General features: G+C 41.5%; 1 protein-coding gene across 2 annotated transcripts; it reads left to right on the forward strand.

Moving 5' to 3' along the window:
• Positions 1-338: 338 nt before the first annotated feature.
• LOC108429140 (zinc finger protein 821) lies at positions 339-17,202 on the forward strand. 2 transcript variants are annotated; one of them, XM_017700685.2, is made up of 6 exons: positions 339-941; positions 10,094-10,225; positions 10,351-10,460; positions 11,676-11,774; positions 12,114-12,280; positions 13,431-17,202. In XM_017700685.2, the coding sequence occupies exons 2-6, from the start codon at positions 10,105-10,107 to the stop codon at positions 14,251-14,253; spliced, it is 1,320 nt and encodes a 439-aa protein (XP_017556174.1). In that variant the 5' UTR covers positions 339-941; positions 10,094-10,104; the 3' UTR covers positions 14,254-17,202. The 2 variants fall into 2 exon arrangements, with proteins under 2 accessions (XP_017556174.1, XP_017556173.1); XM_017700684.2 differs by having other exon boundaries at positions 889-928.
• Positions 17,203-17,520: the final 318 nt, after the last annotated feature.

The following is a 17,520-nucleotide window of genomic DNA, read 5'->3' on the forward strand; positions in this document are numbered from 1 at the left end:
GATTTCCAAAATTAAATTTTTACTAGTAAGAATTAAATTCCAGATATCAAAAATGACATTTTCACTTGTAGAAATTAAATTTTTACTAATAAGTATTAAATTTTCACATTTTTAAATCGAATTCCTGATATCAAGGAAAGGGATAAAAAGCTGAAACGGCTTGTCATATAAAACAAAAAATAAAGAGTCATAAAGAGAGAGGACAGCAGGAGTGATCATAGGTACAACCATCACAGACCAAATTTAAAAATTGATGAGAATTTTCTAAAATGGGTGGAATTCCCATTTAAGTCAATTCGCTTGTAATTTCATTTAAGTGGGTTTATTTGTTGGTTTTATTGGGTAAAATCGGCCAGTCACGACAAATTTACTTTAAACTGCCCTCCACTGCCATGGTACGCATCCCACAATGCGTTTCGACTCTCCCTTCAGAAAGCTCGCGGCTCTTATTGAGTGGCTGCGCACGGTCTGCGCAGTGAGTGCTTCGGCAGAGGCTGCGGCGCAGACAGCGCGGGCAGCAGCACCTCCATCCGCGCTGCCGGTCGGGCTGCTTTCTCTCCGCGAGGCAAGGCGACGCGGCTCCGGGATCACCGTCTCAGAATGAGGGACTTAGTCGGTCACGGCGAGAACGCGGCTCTGCACGGGAAAGCGGCCCTGTTTCATCGTTCTGAATGAAACCAGCTGGACTGCGTTGGCCGATGTAGCGGAGCTCCGACTCGGTTCTGCCCGGCTGGACCGTAAACATCACCGGGCTCGCAGATCTCGCGCTTTCTTTTTTCTGCGAGAAAAAAAGACGGATTGTTTGAATTCTTGGCCAAGAAATAAGCAAACCTGTCGGATCGAGGAGGGGATTCGACTTTTTCCCGTCTGGGAGTGGGGAGGAATAATATGTCAAGGCGCAAACAAACCAACCCTTTCAAAGTGAATTGTAGGTATCGCAGGTATTGTACACGCTATTTTAATCGATCTATAGCGAAGCGCTGAGTCGCCGGGCTGTCGTCCGGACCGGATAGCCGTGTGTGCAGGTTAGCCAGGTTCGGCTGTTGGGCTCGGTCGGGTTTGTGAAATGTTCTTATCAGTCCCTACATCCGCATTGCTTTATGGAGGCGGCCGCTACTGTGTACGTGCAGGATGCTTTACACCGTCTGTCGGTTCTGGAAGTCTCGGGCCGCCCGAATAAACGCGCCCGTTCTGCTGCTGCTGTTGTTGTTGGTGCTGTAGTTGGTGTTGTAGTTGGTGGTGGTGGTGTTGTAGTTGGTGTTAGTGTTGGTATTGGTGCTGTAGTTGGTGTTGTAGTTGTTGGTGTTGTAGTTGGTGCTGTAGTTAGCTTAGCTAGCTAGGTTAGCTTTTTGCCTCGGTCTAGAAGCGCGCTTGGACACGAAGCCGATGTCAGGCTCTTATTTGCCATCTAACTGTTCTAATTTTCCCATTCCACCTTAAGTGGTGCAGCAGTTACGTTGCATGCCGGTGTCTCCGGTGTGTATCTGAATTCAACTGCTGTACTATTTAAGGTGGAACGGGAAAATTCAGAGGAAGTTCAGCCTCGTTACTTGGAAGGAGTCTGAGATGGTGACCTGTGTTTTTCTTTGGCCTTCAGTTACAGTTAGTAGTGTTTTTTAATGTGACAGATAGATAGAAACGAAAGTAGATAGGAAGGTAGATGAATGGATGGATAGACAGACAGATAGAAAGGAAAGGACATAGATAGAGAGGTAGATGAAGGGATGGATAGACAGACAGACAGATAGGTAGATAGGGAGGTAGATGAATGGATGGATAGACAGACAGACAGAGAGGTAGATGGATAGACAGACAGATGTTTAGATAGACAGATAGAAAGGAAAGTACATATAGATAGAGAGGTAGATGAATGGATGGAAAGACAGACAGATAGAAAGGAAAGTACATAGAGAGATAGAAAGACAGATATATAGATAGATAGACAGACAGACAGGTCACTTTATTAATCCTGGAGGGAAACCCTTCCAGTGCAGAAGTACAAAGCACAGTAAAGAGCAAAACAAGGGCAAAATGAACAGAAGCAATGTATTATGTTTCACTATTTACAGCTGCATAAATAGAAGGTAAAGATAAATAATAGAACACAATAATAAAGGAAAATTATGAAATGAGTAGTGAGTTTGAAGCTATATGAAATGAAGCTGTAAACATTGTATGTTTTTATCTTTTGGGAACACTGAATAGATCTAATTGAAGTATGCAAGTAAGAAGTGGATCGCTTGGGCGAATATCTCCTTATTAATTGCTCATCTTTCCTGAAATGCATCAATGTTCAGCTACATAACCTTCCACTACAGCTTAAATGTGTTAAAAACACAAATACATGACAGACAATGTGATGAGCCTTCCTGTCTTACTAGGGGTAGATGGTGTGAATCAGGCAGGGTATCTGAATGCTCACCTTTGAGAGGCTTGTGTTTATCTCCATGTGTGGTTCACTTCCTACACCATTAGTTACATTCCTGGAATTTTCTTCATACACAAACGCATTAACTGGACTTTTTCAGAATTATTAGACATTGACTTCTTAAATACAGACATTTGCATTAATGTCACCAGAGAAAGTATACACTTTAGTAGAAAGGTAAGTGGAAATGTGCCTGATTTTATTGAGTGAAGGTACTGTTTAATAGTATTTAAGCTCAGCTAAGTAATTACCATGATATAATTACAGTGTTCTGTTCAACAATCTGATGGAAAATCTCACTACAAGTAATCCAATGCAAAATGATGCACATGTGTGGAGTATCACTTAGAGTAAACATTACCAGCAAACATCACATGAGTCCAGTCAGAGTGAGATGAGCAGCAGTGAGCAGTGCTTGAGTTTTTAATGGCTTGAAAATGAAGTCAGACTCAGAAAAATGTCCTTCACATGTCCTTATTAAAGAAGGCTGAGGGGAAGACGTTGTGTTCTGAGACACATAAGCTGGACGTCCGTCCCACTGCCATCTTTTAAAAATCAGAGCATAAACTTTGTTTTTCTCTGCAGACCAGTTTCTGCTCAGCCGTGTTGAACAGTATAAACTCTCACTATGATGCGACGGACATGCAGAACGGACTTTGACTTTCCGATAGGGAATGTAATCAGATACAGGCATTTATACAGATATTATTCTTCTATTTAACTAATTATTTAGAGGATTACCCACCTAGTTCAAACGGATAGAAATCTTACTCCGAATGGCCCCAATCAGACTAGACTATTCCGATTGAGGTGTTTACATGGATGTATTACTAACGGATTATTAGGCTGCATGTAAGCATGGCTAGTGTATTCTCTCTTTATGGTGTTAGGAGGCTTAGAGAACAGACAAGTCTACTCAAGGGGATGGCCAACAGTAACCTCTAGCAGTTATAAAATAGCCTTTAGGCCTCTTTTCTAAATATAGTTTATAGGATGGTTTTGAAACTGTCCTACTTTCTCGGTTCATGTCCCGTAAGTTCAGGTGGTCTAATGAACAATATTTAGGTTTGTTTGGACGATGTACATTTTGCAAATCATTGGTTAGGCTGTCTTATTTGTTAGCTTGTTCATGGTATTTGGGAAGGAGATCGTAAAGTGCTAGTAAAAGCTGGGTTTCTGTGATTACAACCAAAATACCGTGATGTTTGAACTAAATTTAGTTTAGCTGCTGATTAGATTTCAATCAGTTATCATATATGGCTTATTTAAACTCAGGATAATAGCAGTTCCAGTGAACATCACCATATTTTAGGGTACAGAGTTTTGTGCCCTTCACATCCCCCAACTGGTCATCCACTTGGAAAAATGACGGTGCCATATACATACTTTTGAATGTGTGCGGGCTGTTTTGGAGGTGGAGAGCTACTAGGACGTCATCCCTAGCAGAAAAGGAAGAAGACCAGCAGCAAACCATGGAGCCTGGAGTTCTTAGGGGAGAAAGTATGAGCTGCTTTTTGACTGGAATACCACTTTATCAATTAGGCGAAGTGAGAATCGAGTCGGATGACTGGGATTATCCCATGTCTGCCTTGCATTACTGCTCTACCATGAGAAAGTGGAGCGCTCACCCACAGACATGGGGCCCCAGCCAACATCATCAACCCCCCACCCAATGTTTCCTGTCCGTCTGTTTTTTTTTAACCCCTCCCGCTTTGTGTAGTTGTGAGGGGGAGTGGAGGTGAGTGGCTCGTATCTGAGTGCACCCCCATTGCTTGCCATTTCAGATAAGTTTTGCCATTCTTTTCCTCTTTTGTTGTGTTTTGTTTTGTCTCCTCCCTCCGCCAGCCTTAGCCGTCTTTCTCCTGTGTGTGTGTGTGTGTGTTGGCTGATGAGTTTGTCTCTTTGTCTGGATTCAGGCAGACACTGCGTCACCTCCTGCCTACAGTCACACAGACTGAGAGATAACATCAGAGTGGCAGAGGGAGAGAAGGAGGAGGGAGCGAGTGCAGAGACAGAGAGAGAGACAGATGTACAGACAGAGCCTAGCAGTTGGGGGATGGGCATCTCTCACATCAATCACTGGCTTGGTGCCGGAGAGCCAGCCTGTTGTGGCAGTTAGCAGAACTGTTCTCAGAGTTCATCTCTCCCCATGCAAGTGTAACTCCCCCGTTTGATGGGCTCAGACACTTCATGAATAGAGTGAGAGTTTGGGGGAGGAAGGAAAAGTTGTTTTTTTTAAACTATAATAACTGTGTAGTTACATGTGAACAACGTATACAACAACAGTGTAACTACTAATGATTTAGTCACTTACAGATGGATAGCAGAAGGACACTGTAATTACACAAGTGTAGCTGAATAGTAATAATAGCCTATTCACTTCTGTAATTTCACATTGTAATAACAATGTAATTACATTTGTAATCATACTTTTTACAGCAGTAAAAGGAAGTGTGTAATAACTTACATTAAGACATTACTTACTAACATTTAGCTGGCATTTCTGTTGCCAGTGCTGTGACACTGTAACCAGTTTCAGCTTTAAACCAGTCTGTAATGAGACAGAACAGCAGATGTCCCCTCATCTTAACATGTAACTTTAATAACATTGCAGCATCTATATTACAACTCCCTTATTACACAGTACCTACATAATAACTACATAGGAACTGCCCAATTATAATAAAGTGTAACTTTAACACTAAACTGCAGAAAAGTTCCTGTAGTTGTTATAAAGGTACAGCATAATTAAAGAATGGTATCAATGTGATGTGATTAGGTTACCATGTTAAAACAGTTATTCCACAATAATTATGTAAAACAAATGTAATGTTATGTAAATTGTATATTTACTTAAACTGCTGGAAAAGGCTTCTGATCTGCAGCGTATCAAAAAGATACACTTGTGTACAATCAGTAGTTACAGTGTTATTGCATATGTTATTCATGTGTAACTACATAGTTATTAGAGACACTTAATATAAAGTGGGACCAAAAGTCTGCTTCCTCTGATCACTGAGATTAGGCCTGTCACATCACATTTTAGCTGACGATTAGTTGTCATATAAATGAGTACAATTATTTTTTTTATCTAAATCTTTTTTTGTTAATCATATGCAAATATTAAATTACAAGCCTAAAGTGGCCAAATTGGCTGATTAGCAGTCGATACTCAGTGGCTAAACAACAACAGACAGAGCTCAAATAAACAAACATTCTTACCGCTGCCCTCTGAAGCTGACATGGCACCAGTCATGTTTTAATTAAGACTTGTTGTTTTCCTTTATATGCATCCAACTCAACCCAACAGACGAAGGTGTACCCAGTTCAAAGTGTTTGTTACAATATAAACAACAACTGTGGAAAATATCTGTGGTCAGTTCAGACAAACTATTGCTGACCAGTTGATTATGTAATAATTGTCACTGGCATAATTGTGATGGAAACTAGGGCTGTCGCTGCTGATTATATCAGCACTCTGCTGATTATTTGGATGATTAATCAGAGTTTTAAATGGCCAAACCATTGAAATGAACTTATATTAATGAAATGAACAATATCAAGCCAAGCATACCAAACCTAGTTTGTTATAACATAATATTGGAAGATTCTAAAATACTTAAAAGGGAAAAAAGATTAAAAAAAAAACATATTGATGTGTCTGTCAGTCTTTGTTTACTACAATGTAGTGATCCACAGTAATATTGGGATCATATTGGTATTGGCATTTTAAAAAACAATGTCAGCATTACACATATGTTTAGATATGACTTAATTCAAACCATCTACATTTTATAAATATATGTATACAGATATGTGTATGAAAAATAGATATTGGCGTTCTAGTATTGTTGATTTTCTGCTGTAAGAGGGACCATTAGAATTTAAAATATGCAATTTTATCATACAAACTCCTAGACAGTCCCTGCTGATACATCAGAAAGGTAAATGGGTCATTCTGCAGAAAGGTCCACCTTTCTAACTCTCCATAGGAGTCACTGGTTTTACCGATCCTTATTGATGTTACACATAATAAAGGAAACAACAACTTTCATTATATATTTTATAATATTTATTTGGCTTTTGTTTTCTTTGTCATTTAATTCATATATTCCATAGTCGTGTATAGAGTATTGCAGTTAAAATTGCAGAAAATGTGTTTTTTTTCTTCAAAATATGGCCTTCACATATGACTGTGGGGATGAGCTGTTCTGTAGTGCTTGGAATTCTAGATGATTGACTTAAAAACCAATATTACTAAATTGAGGCTCAAGAAGTTGTTAAAATAACTTATTATATTTTAATATAGAAATAAATTGTAACCCCAACATGTTTTTTTAAGTGTGATATCTGTAAATGCTAAGGACATAAAAATGTATGTTTCTGTAGAATGACCCAAATAGTCATTCATTATCACGTCTGCTCCTCTGCTTCACAGTGTGTTACAGCGCTCAGTCAAATTTTGTATTAGTGCATTCCCAACCAACGAAAGTGAAAGAAAGAAGTGGGTTTATGTGAATCACAGGGCTACCTTTAAGACTACCTTTATAAAGCATTTATAAATGGTTTAAAATCAGTTCATTAATGGTTATTAATTAGCCATAAAAACCTTAAGAAGCATTAATAAGCAGTTATAACACACAGATTAAAAGGGCAACCGTGATCTGTTGTGAAACCGCATTCATTAATATACATACTAAAAAAATGATGGTTCTTCAAGGGTTCTTTAGTAAAGAAAATATTTCTATACAGAACCATGAACACTCAAAGTACCCTTTCCATGAATTAAGGGTTATTTGCATCGTGAAAGGGTTCTTCAGATGAATGAATGATCCAGTATTCAGAAAAAGGCACAAACACAATCCAGTCTGTTTCCCGAGCTTGGGTTGGGTTGGTGTCTCCCAAGCGTAAAGAGGATGTAACGTACGTTCCGTGTGAAAGCACTCGGTTTCCTCTAAGAGCCTTATTAAAAGAAAGTCATGGTAATTGAGCCTAATTCGGCTTCAAAGTGAAGCTGGGCCTTTTGAAGGCTGAATGGCAGGGATGCAGTAATGAGATGCGCGCTAGTACGGAGGACAGAGGGAGAAGCAGGCCTGTGTGGGTGGACAAGTGTTTCTGGAGCAGCTGATTTCTTGCTGTGGAAGCGTTCTGACTCGCAGGCTGAGGAGCTCGGCTGTTTCCCCCAGTGTTAGGTGTGAATTAAGTCGCTGTAAAATGGTGCACGCATGTGTGCAAACATCTGCATATGTGTTAATGCACGTAATCGATACGTGCTGCTGCACTGTGGGACACGATTAACGCTGTGCATGTGTTGACACATTTTTCTGCAGTTTCAGTGCAGGACTGTATGGAATATTTTTGAGCCTAATATATGCGGCGCCTAGAGCAATGATGCAGGCAGTTTGTATAGCGCGGCAGAAGCCATAGTGTTAGGAAATTATGCCTGCGTCCCGATTTTGTTTCATGATTAGGTCAGCAATGGTGTGATGGACAGATGAAACCAATGTTTCAGCATAATTTAGCCTTTGATGCCATCGTGGCTTCACTTTAACTGGTAATACTTTAGAATTTAATTGAATTCAGAATTATCAGACAACTGTGTTTGCACACTGTGCAATTAAACACCCACATACATGCACACTAGTGAACACACACATTAGGGGCAGTGAGCACACTTGCCCGGAGTGGTGGGCAGCCCTATCCATGGCGCCTGGGAAGCAATTGGGGGTTCGGTGTCCTTGCTCAAGGGCACTTCAGTCATAGACTGTCAGCCGAGGCTTGGCAAGAAAATGAAAACGATAATTTATCACAATATAACGTTTTCTCAATAAAGTGATAAGAAAGGTTTGATAAATGTTCAATATAATACACCACTCTCCACCTTCTAGTGAAAGCCCTGGTGACGTTTTTGTACTCTGCTGTCGCCAGGAGAAGGCGTACTTCCGACTTTTTGACATAATTAGTAGGCATCCTAGCAAGCTTTAGCAGTGTTAAATCACATCTGTTCCTCTCAGCTACAGCACTGTTACAGTCATATTTTAGTATTAGTGCATTCCCAGGCAATGAAGTGAAAGAAAGAAGTGGGTTCATGCGAATCACAGCCCTACCATTAAGACTACCTTTATAAAGCATTTATAAATGGTTTAAAATCAGTTTATTAATGGTTATTCATTAGCCATAAACACCTTAAGAAGCATTAATAAGCAGTTATAACACACAAATTAAAACGGCAACCATGATCTGTTGTTTGCCTAACAGTGAAACTGCATTCATTAATATACACAGCTAAATATGATGGTTCTTCAAGGGTTCTTTAGTAAAGAAAATGTTTCAATATAGTGATAAAGTACCCTTTGATTGAATTAAGGGTTCTTTGCATCGTGGAAGAGTTCTTCAGATTAATGGAGAATGTGCTGTAGATGGCTCAGTATAGAACCTTTCTTGAAAAGGGTTCTATATAGCACCAAAAATGGCTCTTCTCTTGTTACAATATCAGGCTTGTCACAGTAGAAGAATGCTTTTTGGTGCTATGGAGAACCCTTTTCAAAAAGGTATCTAAAGAACCTTTTCACAATGTAATAAACCATGCAAGTCATGCAAAGGGTCCTTTGAGTGTTCATGGTTCTATATAGAACCATTTTCTTTACTAAAGAACCCTTAAAGAATCATCATTTTATGTGTGTAGTTAAACCGTAATTCTTGTTGGTTGCTCATCTCACTTTGTGTTTATTAGTCAGCATTAAAACCGTCAGCTTCAACTGTAACAGCTCACATTTCCCCCTTTAATAATGTGTTATAACTGTTTACTAATGATTTTTTAAAGGTGTTTATGACCTAATTATTAACCATTAATAAACTCAATTTAAACCATTAATAAACAGCTTATAAGAATAGTCTTATTTTGAAGTGGTACTCTTTAACCTATATATCATCTGAGGTGATTCACAGACAGGGAAATTATCATCATCGTCATATCAAAACCTTTTTTTGGTGTCAGTGTTTCTTGATGAATGGAAAATAGAAATGGTCCACAATTACGTAGAATAAAAACTCACTACATGAATATTCATTAAAGTTAAGAATATTTTTTGACTTCTGTAAAGTTTAAACTACTTCAGATGACCCGTTCACACCTGGTATTAAAGAGTAACTCCACCCTAAGACTTTTTGTTTGTATCCTTGTGATCTACTGAGCTTATTTTATTGCCCGTTTACCGTGTCCTGACTGCTGCTTTGTATTTTTTGACTTTGCTTTTTTGCTTGGTCCCTTTTGTACCTTAGCCTGTATTAACTGACCTGTGTTTTGAACTTCCTTGCCTGTTTTTGTGACTGCTTTTGTGCTCTGCCCTTTTGTTTTGTTGGCCTGACTCTATTAAAACATGTTGTTTTATACATCTGCAAACGTCTGTATTCAGCTGCCTCATCACAGTGTGATCAGGTCGGGATGGGTGTTTATACCAGGTATTAATAGGGCCATTAAATCACGATTTTGTGATTTGACTCACTTTAATGGCTCAGTTTGAAAGTTTGGACGAGTCAGCATGTCATCACTGTCAGAACAAAACCTCATATCTCTGTGGTCCATTCCTCATGAAATTTTGGTCACTTTCACTTTGGGTCTCCCTCACTCATTTGCCCAGTCATTGTGTTCTGTTTCATCCATAGGGCCGTTTCACATGACCGGGTTCTCTGGCCCGCAGCACACTTCCGAGATGGAGGCTAGAGCCAGCTTTACACAAAACCCTGAATGCCACAGCAACAACTCTGAAGATCTCGAGGAACAAGACAACATTACTGGTGAGCCTCATGGTTAGAAAAGGAGCTTTTGCACCAGCTTGTTTTGTGGAGTGTTGAAGCTTAACGAACGTCATTTATGGGGCCTGTGATCCGTGTCGTGTTAATGGGTTCTTTTGTGTCTCCAGATGACAGTGACAGTGACTTGGACAAAGAGAACTCCTCCAGCTCCTCAGCCGATGAAAACATGACGAGTAAGGGCAGCCAGTGTTCAGTTCACAGCGGAGATGTGAAGGAGGTGAGTATGCCTGTTATGAAATGAACCTCATAACCTCTGTGAATAAGCCTAGAATTGATGCCCATAGAAAGTCATTAAGTTAGGCTGGCTAATGTAACCTGCTTTGAGCAAAAGCATCAGCTTAACCTCTTAAACTCCTTGAAACCACCAGGGGTTCCAAAATGCACTTTGTCATATTCTTCATAACTTTCATATTTCATAAGCTACATTCAGAAGCTGGGTGTCGTATGAGGCTGTAACTGTCTTCTTTCCAGTCAAATAGATGGTGATGTCATTTTAAACCCTTATAATAAAAGAAGCTGAACTCACAGTTTGTTTTCTGCTGAAAGTTGACCCATTGTTCCACAAATCTGGGCTATAAACTATAAACAGATAGCGTCTCTTCTGTGATCTGCTCTGTAAAAATGATTTTTATAAAATGATACAAGGATACAAAAATACAAAGATTTTTGGCTTGTGAGCATATAGAGATATATGTGATCATAAAACACATGTTCTCATAATTTGTACATTTATTTCATGCAGTTACTGAATAATTTGCCTTATGATTTGGTCACGAAAATTCAGATGGACAAACCAAACATACCCTGGAGGATAAGAGGTCAATCACTAAATGTAAATGAAAAGTCTAGACAGCTGATTCATCTCACATCCTTCCTCCCACACTGAAATACCTTTTGAATGCTGCTTTTTTTTCCTGCTTCAATTTAACGTGCAGCTTATTAACCATTTCAAAAGAGACAATAAAATAAGACCAACTGCTTAAACACAGCACATATCAAAGTTTATATAATGTATCAAGTCAGTGCGTTCTATGTCTTCATTGCAGAGCTCTTGTGCGTAGCAGGAAATGTGTCTCTGTGGTTATTTCTGAAGAGTGATTCATGCCTCTATAGCAACGCAGCACAAAGTGTCACCATGACAGTTGGGGTGATTAATGCAGACTTGTGGGATTCGCTCATATGCCACGCTAATGCCTCCTCATAGCCATTGGCAGCTACAGTGGCCAAGAGCGCAGATAGTGTGTAGAGTCATACACTGGGAACATGTTACTACTGAAGCATCTTTAACTGACATATCCCACACATGCCTCCTTCAGCACGGCACCCACTCCATGCAGCTAATCTCGCTGCTCTTATTGTCAGGCTGAGTCTTTACTGTAACTCTGGGACATGTCCCTAATGCCCTCCCTGTGTGGTACGTTGTGTCCATTAGGAGAGCGAGGGGGGAACAGACCTGGGGGGCAATTATGTATGTCCCCTCTGCACCCTGGAGTTCAGCAGCCCAGAGCAGCTCATTACGCACGTCTACCAGGTGAGGACACCACCACCAAAGCCTATTTGAGTCCGGTTAGGGGCTCTAATAAGCCAGCAGAGGCTAATTACCTCTTAAACCCACCTGAAGCAGCTCGCTTATACACATGTGTTAAGTGCAAAGCAGAGGGTGCTATTTTGATCCAATAAAGGGCTTATGGTTTATGTATTGGTTGAACCTTTTATTTTATAATCAGTATTGTAAGACATGATATTCCTCCACATTTTGTGGAAGTACTACACCCTGAGACTTCTCTGAAACCCTGAATCATCTTCTCCTGTTCCTAGTTTGAATCGGACTGAATGAACTCCTGTCTTTTCTTTCACTTTATCTGAACAGCACACGTCCACAGTGGGCAGCAGTAAGAGTTATGTGTGTCCAGTGTGTGGACGTGCTCTCAGCTCGCCAGGCTCCCTCGGACGCCACCTCCTCATTCATTCAGACGACCGACTGTCCAACTGTGCGGTGTGTGGAGCTCGTTTCACTGACACCAGCAACTTCAACAGGTCTGTAAACCACGCTTACATGTGGGGACATGAGTCATCATTTCACAAGAGTGAATCGGCATCGGAATCGTTTTTAGGAAATCTACAGGGTTGGAGAAAAAGAGATGTAGCCTGGATCACACATCCATAATGCATGTATGTCCAGTCATGCAGTCTAACTATAAACACTTTCACTAGATATTTATGTCCAGCAAATGTTCGGAGGGGACAGAAAACGGACAAAGGATGTAGAAAAGTACACCATCGAGAAATGGAATGGGTTCTGAGAGATTAGATGACAACAAAAATAATCAATCTGGAATTTAGAAGATAAATAGATATAGAAATTGAGCAAGAAGATTTTTTTTGCCGTTTAGACCGTGAGCAGCGGAGTGCAGAAATGATGAGGCTTAAAGGCTGATAAAGGCTTAAAGATTTAGGAACATGGATATAAATGTTCCTAGAGCTATATAATTCATAACACCAACCGACTCACCTTTGTGTGCTTTAGTCCCTGAAGATGGAGGGCTGAACCTAGTGATATTATATCGCTTGGAATCCAAGGATAACAAGTAAAACAAAAGAAAAATCAAATCAAATTATAATACAGATTCAAATGGATTCATCTGATTTCAAAATGATTTATTTCACTTGTAAATCGCTACAGATCAATGCAGTGAACTGTAAATGGTTTAAATGAGCATAATGTTTATTATGTAATTTTACAAGGTCACAGTCTGAACCTCCTCCAGCTGTACAGACAACATCAACACCACAGTCAAATTCATACTGGACTGAGCATGTCAGGTGTCGCTGCACTCACAGGTCTTTCAGTGCGATTTCGGAGATCATCCAGTGTTGTGGAACCAATGACGAACGCTCTGAGCTGTTGGAGCTTCACTGATCATGGAAATCACGGCGGAGTTATGACGGATTCACTCTTTTACTGCTCATGGGTCGCATCTCCTCTCAGAATGAAGGGAGCCAGTGGAGGTCAGAAACTCTGACGCCCTGTTTCAACTGGATTAAGTTTGGTTCCTCAGCACCTCACGGTTGTAGAAATATGGTGCTTTGAAAGCGGATGAATCTTTTTGAATCAACCTGTATTAAAATTTAAAGACCCCTAGAGACCTCTTACATTATCTTGACTTATCTTGTTTGTATATTGCAGGGAAAAGCTGAAAGAATTCCTCAGTCCCAGTGGCATGGAAAGCAGCAGTGGAGACGAGGCCTGCTCCATATCCCAGCCTCTATCTGCTGGCCCCATTCCCAACCACGCCCCCAACCATGGTCCCACTCATGGCCCCAACCAAGGCTCCAGTCTCGGCCCCAACACTGGCCCTGCGTTGCCCTCGCTCCAAGACAGCCTCCTCTCGTCAGGCCCCTCTCTTCCCTCACTTCCTGATGCCCTCAGCCCCTCCCCCAGCCTCCCACCTTTACCCGACCTCCTCAGCCCAATGCCTGTGTACCCAGCTGGGGTGCTGCTGGTTTGCAACAGCTGTGTGGCCTACCAGCAGCTGGTGGGCAGCCAGTCGCCCTCCATGAGGAAGTGGGCGGCACGGCGGAGGAATGAGCCCACCGAGGCCCGGCTGCAGCGATTGGAGCGTGAGCGTATGGCCAAGAAGACAAAGCGAGCATGTGAGACACCCGAGGAGCGCGAGCTGCGGCGGCTGCGGGACCGTGAGGCTAAACGCATGCAGCGCATGCAGGAGACAGAGGAGCAGCGGGCACGAAGGCTGCAGAGAGACCGCGAGGCCATGCGACTCAAACGGGCCAATGAGACACCTGAGAAGAGGCAGGCGCGGCTGGTGCGCGAGAGGGAGGCGAAGCGGATCAAACGGAGGCTGGAGAAGATTGACCCCTCGCTGCGCACGCAGATAGAGCACGACCCGGCCGCCATGGCTGCCCTCACTGCTGACATGAACCTGTTCCAGTTCCCCTTCCCCATGCCCGTTTCCTCCATGGACAATGGGCTGTTTATGAAGCTACCCTAGCTGGACAAATGTTTTTTGCAAAAGGCTTTTCTGTTTGGAAGCTCCGTTTTCACATTCTCCTTGAACCAAGCGAAACCTTTCCAAATGTTGGACTGCTTCGGAAGCGTTATAGTCCAAGGTTTCCAAGATGGACTGTACACTTATTTATATAAGACAAGTCTAACGTTAACAGCAGGGTAAAGAATGTTTAATTTTCCTGCAGTATGAACAAGCATGTTATATGGAGATTTTTCCTTGTTCCATTTTCAGGGCCTACATCCTACAGATCTAACCCTCAGAGCAGTAAAACACTTCCGCAAAGGAGGGTCTCTACTATTTGCACATGGAACTATAGTGAAGGGAGGGAGGCTTGTAGCCACACCCCGATTCAGCCCACTGATGCAGTGTGCCAGTCCAATGACTGGAGTTTACCTGTAGTTACATCTCCCTCCCCCTACCGGAGCATGTCACTGGCTAGCTCAAATCCACGGATACAACTACCTCACCTCAGGCCTTCTCAGTGCCCAGCCAGACCACTGGCCTCTGCAGGGCCCATACTTGGACTTCATGTTCATTATGCCAACTCACACTTGAACACACTCTATTACACTTTATCTGCCCATAGTCAAACACCACTGTTTCTTAAATACTGTGAGCGATCAAAGACAAGAAGAAGGGTTGACTGTTATCATATAGCGCTTCTATATGCTGAAAATGATGGAGCAGAAATGAATTAGTTCATACTGAAGTCCTCTGGCTCGTGCTACACTCTAATCACTCCAGACTTCCTAAAGCCGCTGAGCTAATCTACATCACAACACGGGTTCACTCTCATCCAGGCACTCAGGGATGTCGAGGGCCACCAGTCGTCCTCCCGGCCTGAGAGCGAAACAGTGCGACCCACTCGCTCACTGTTCTATCTTACCGGTCACATTGACCTCCTTTTTTCCTTCAATTTTTGCACATCATTCACACTGCAAACTCCTCAGCTGAGCCAGGATATCAGTAAGGGTGTTTTTTTTGAGCGCTTGACCAGTCGCGACCAACTCAGTCTCTTCCTCTGCTGTTGTCACTGTACTGTATAATATGTTCATTACCTCTCTTATAGCAGTGAGGCCCGGCACCTCACGGTGCCAGCTGTTACAGTTGAGGCGTGTACAAATGAATGATAATGTTGCCTTTGTCACTGGAAAGTTGTTTTGTGTTATGGTTTTATATCAAGGCAGGTATGATATTTTTTAGTTTCAGTACGAGTTCTGTTTATAAGATGTACTATTGTGTAAAAAAAAAAAAAAAGGGAAAACAAAAATAGGCTGCATGAAAGACGAAACAATCTGACTGAATGCATATATCACAGGACAGGATGAGCAGTGAATATTTCCAATCTGAGGCATTGAGCACATATGTATTTGACAGGCAGTTGGAAACTGTCAATGCTGTAGAAGGTAAATAATCTTAATAATTGAGCGTTCATATTTATTAAATGCTGTTTACACTAGTTTTACACAAGTTTAGACCCCAATTCTCAGCGCTTCACTTAGCACAGAATAGTCTTGTGGCATCCTTTCAGTGATGTGCATTGCACATCAGAGTACCTCTCGAAAACAGGGTAAGCTATTAGATTGTACCTTACTGTATGATTTGTTTTATTCCATTCCAGTTCATTCCAGTTATTTATTGTTGATATGACCGACTTGCCACTCAACACAGAGGTTTACAAAGAACTTTATTTTGTTCCACGTTATCTTTACCTCTTCGGCATTAAACAGATTAGCTCTGCGGGACTTAAATGGCAATGTGATGTGGATACGGACACAGGTTTCATGTTTCGAGCCATTCCTGTGTGCTTTCGAAGGGGAAAGCACGTATGTAGTGTGAAATACAGCTCTCATGAGTGGCTTGAATCACTATGCAAAGATCTCACCAACTGTATTTGACACTTTCTATTATTACTATGCAGATGATTTGAAAGGAAATGGACTCTAATGCAGCAGGCCACACAACTCAGGCAATTGTACAGAGCCAGGGCTGGTATTTGTTGCAAAGCATCTCACTATATGAGTGCTGATCTAGAAAGTATTTTTTGGGATTAAGACCTCTGCAAACAGAAGAGCAGCTGGTCCTAGATCAGCCCTCTTACTTTTCAGATGAATGCTGGTCCTGGATTATAGCTTTCTGGCATTTGGCTCCCCAGAGTATGACTGAAAAAGAATCTGATAATATCGACGCTTCAGGGAATACAGTCCATATTTAATGCATGGTCTCCATCGTACAGTATGGTTGCATTTAAGGCGTCTGCGATTCAGAGCAGGATCTCATGGGGCTTAGCTGTTTAGAAACATATTACACTCAGGACGGATCTTCACAAAAATGATTTAGAGCAGAAGGTGGATGTAGGATCAGATTCCTCGCCATCTAGGCCACAGAACGAGCCAAAATCATAACTCCTGCTCTACTCTGGTGTGAGCTTTGCAAATACAAGCCCAAATGTATTTTTAAAAGGAAGTTTAGAATTTAGTCATGAAGCAAGCGGGGTGTGCGTTGCCATGTTGACATTTTACGCATTAAGAAAGCAAATTTTATTCACATTTGACGTCCACTTCAGAAGAGCTTTGTGAAGCTTGACGGGGACCGCTTTAGCCGAATCCTGCATGTTGTATGCTACACGTTTTAGATGTTTTATGAGCTTGTGTTCTTTTATCGTATGCTTGCTTGGTTCAGTTCCGATTGATCTATGAGAGAGGGACCTAATGACGAATTGCCTTTTTTTGTTAGTCTATCAGGACACTCTCTTTTACTATGTTTACAGAAGTCTACAAAGGCCAAAACGAATGAGACAGAACAGGAGAACACTGTCGTCACACTTCCGAACGCTCCTTTCAGAAAGCCATTCTCTGTTACTGGAATAACAGATCAAAAGTACGTGATGAAACCTGGAGTAGAATGTGGAATAAATGTTAACCTAACTAAGAGGGCGTATGTCTCTGTTTTGGTCCCGCTGGTTTGGTAAACACGTTGCTTTGCTCCTAAATGAACTGCTGCTGGTTCCTTACAAAGGGCCCTCTATTCTTCCACACAGCCAGACAGAACCATGGAGCACTCCATAGCCTACACAATGCTGACTTGTCCCTGATCCAGCTCAAGGGTGTGAGAAGGGTGGACCCAAGAATACACCATTCTACATCCCATTGTGAACTTTTGATGGTGCAAATGTTTCCCATTTATCCTTTAAAATAACTAGAAATATGAATTATTACATTCACAATTGTCAAATAAATAAGAAAATGG

The sequence above is a fragment of the Pygocentrus nattereri genome, chromosome 15, assembly GCF_015220715.1.
Source record: "Pygocentrus nattereri isolate fPygNat1 chromosome 15, fPygNat1.pri, whole genome shotgun sequence".
Taxonomy (NCBI): Eukaryota; Metazoa; Chordata; class Actinopteri; order Characiformes; family Serrasalmidae; genus Pygocentrus; species Pygocentrus nattereri.

What these genes read in the sequence shown, in the direction of transcription:
- LOC108429140 (XM_017700684.2), top strand. Translation starts at nt 889, where the DNA reads ATGTCAAGGCGCAAACAAACCAACCCTTTCAAAGTGAATT. An exon ending in ACAGCGGAGATGTGAAGGAG is followed by an intron (nt 10,461 to 11,675) that starts GTGAGTATGCCT and finishes TGTGTCCATTAG; the next exon opens with GAGAGCGAGGGGGGAACAGA. An exon ending in GACACCAGCAACTTCAACAG is followed by an intron (nt 12,281 to 13,430) that starts GTCTGTAAACCA and finishes TGTATATTGCAG; the next exon opens with GGAAAAGCTGAAAGAATTCC.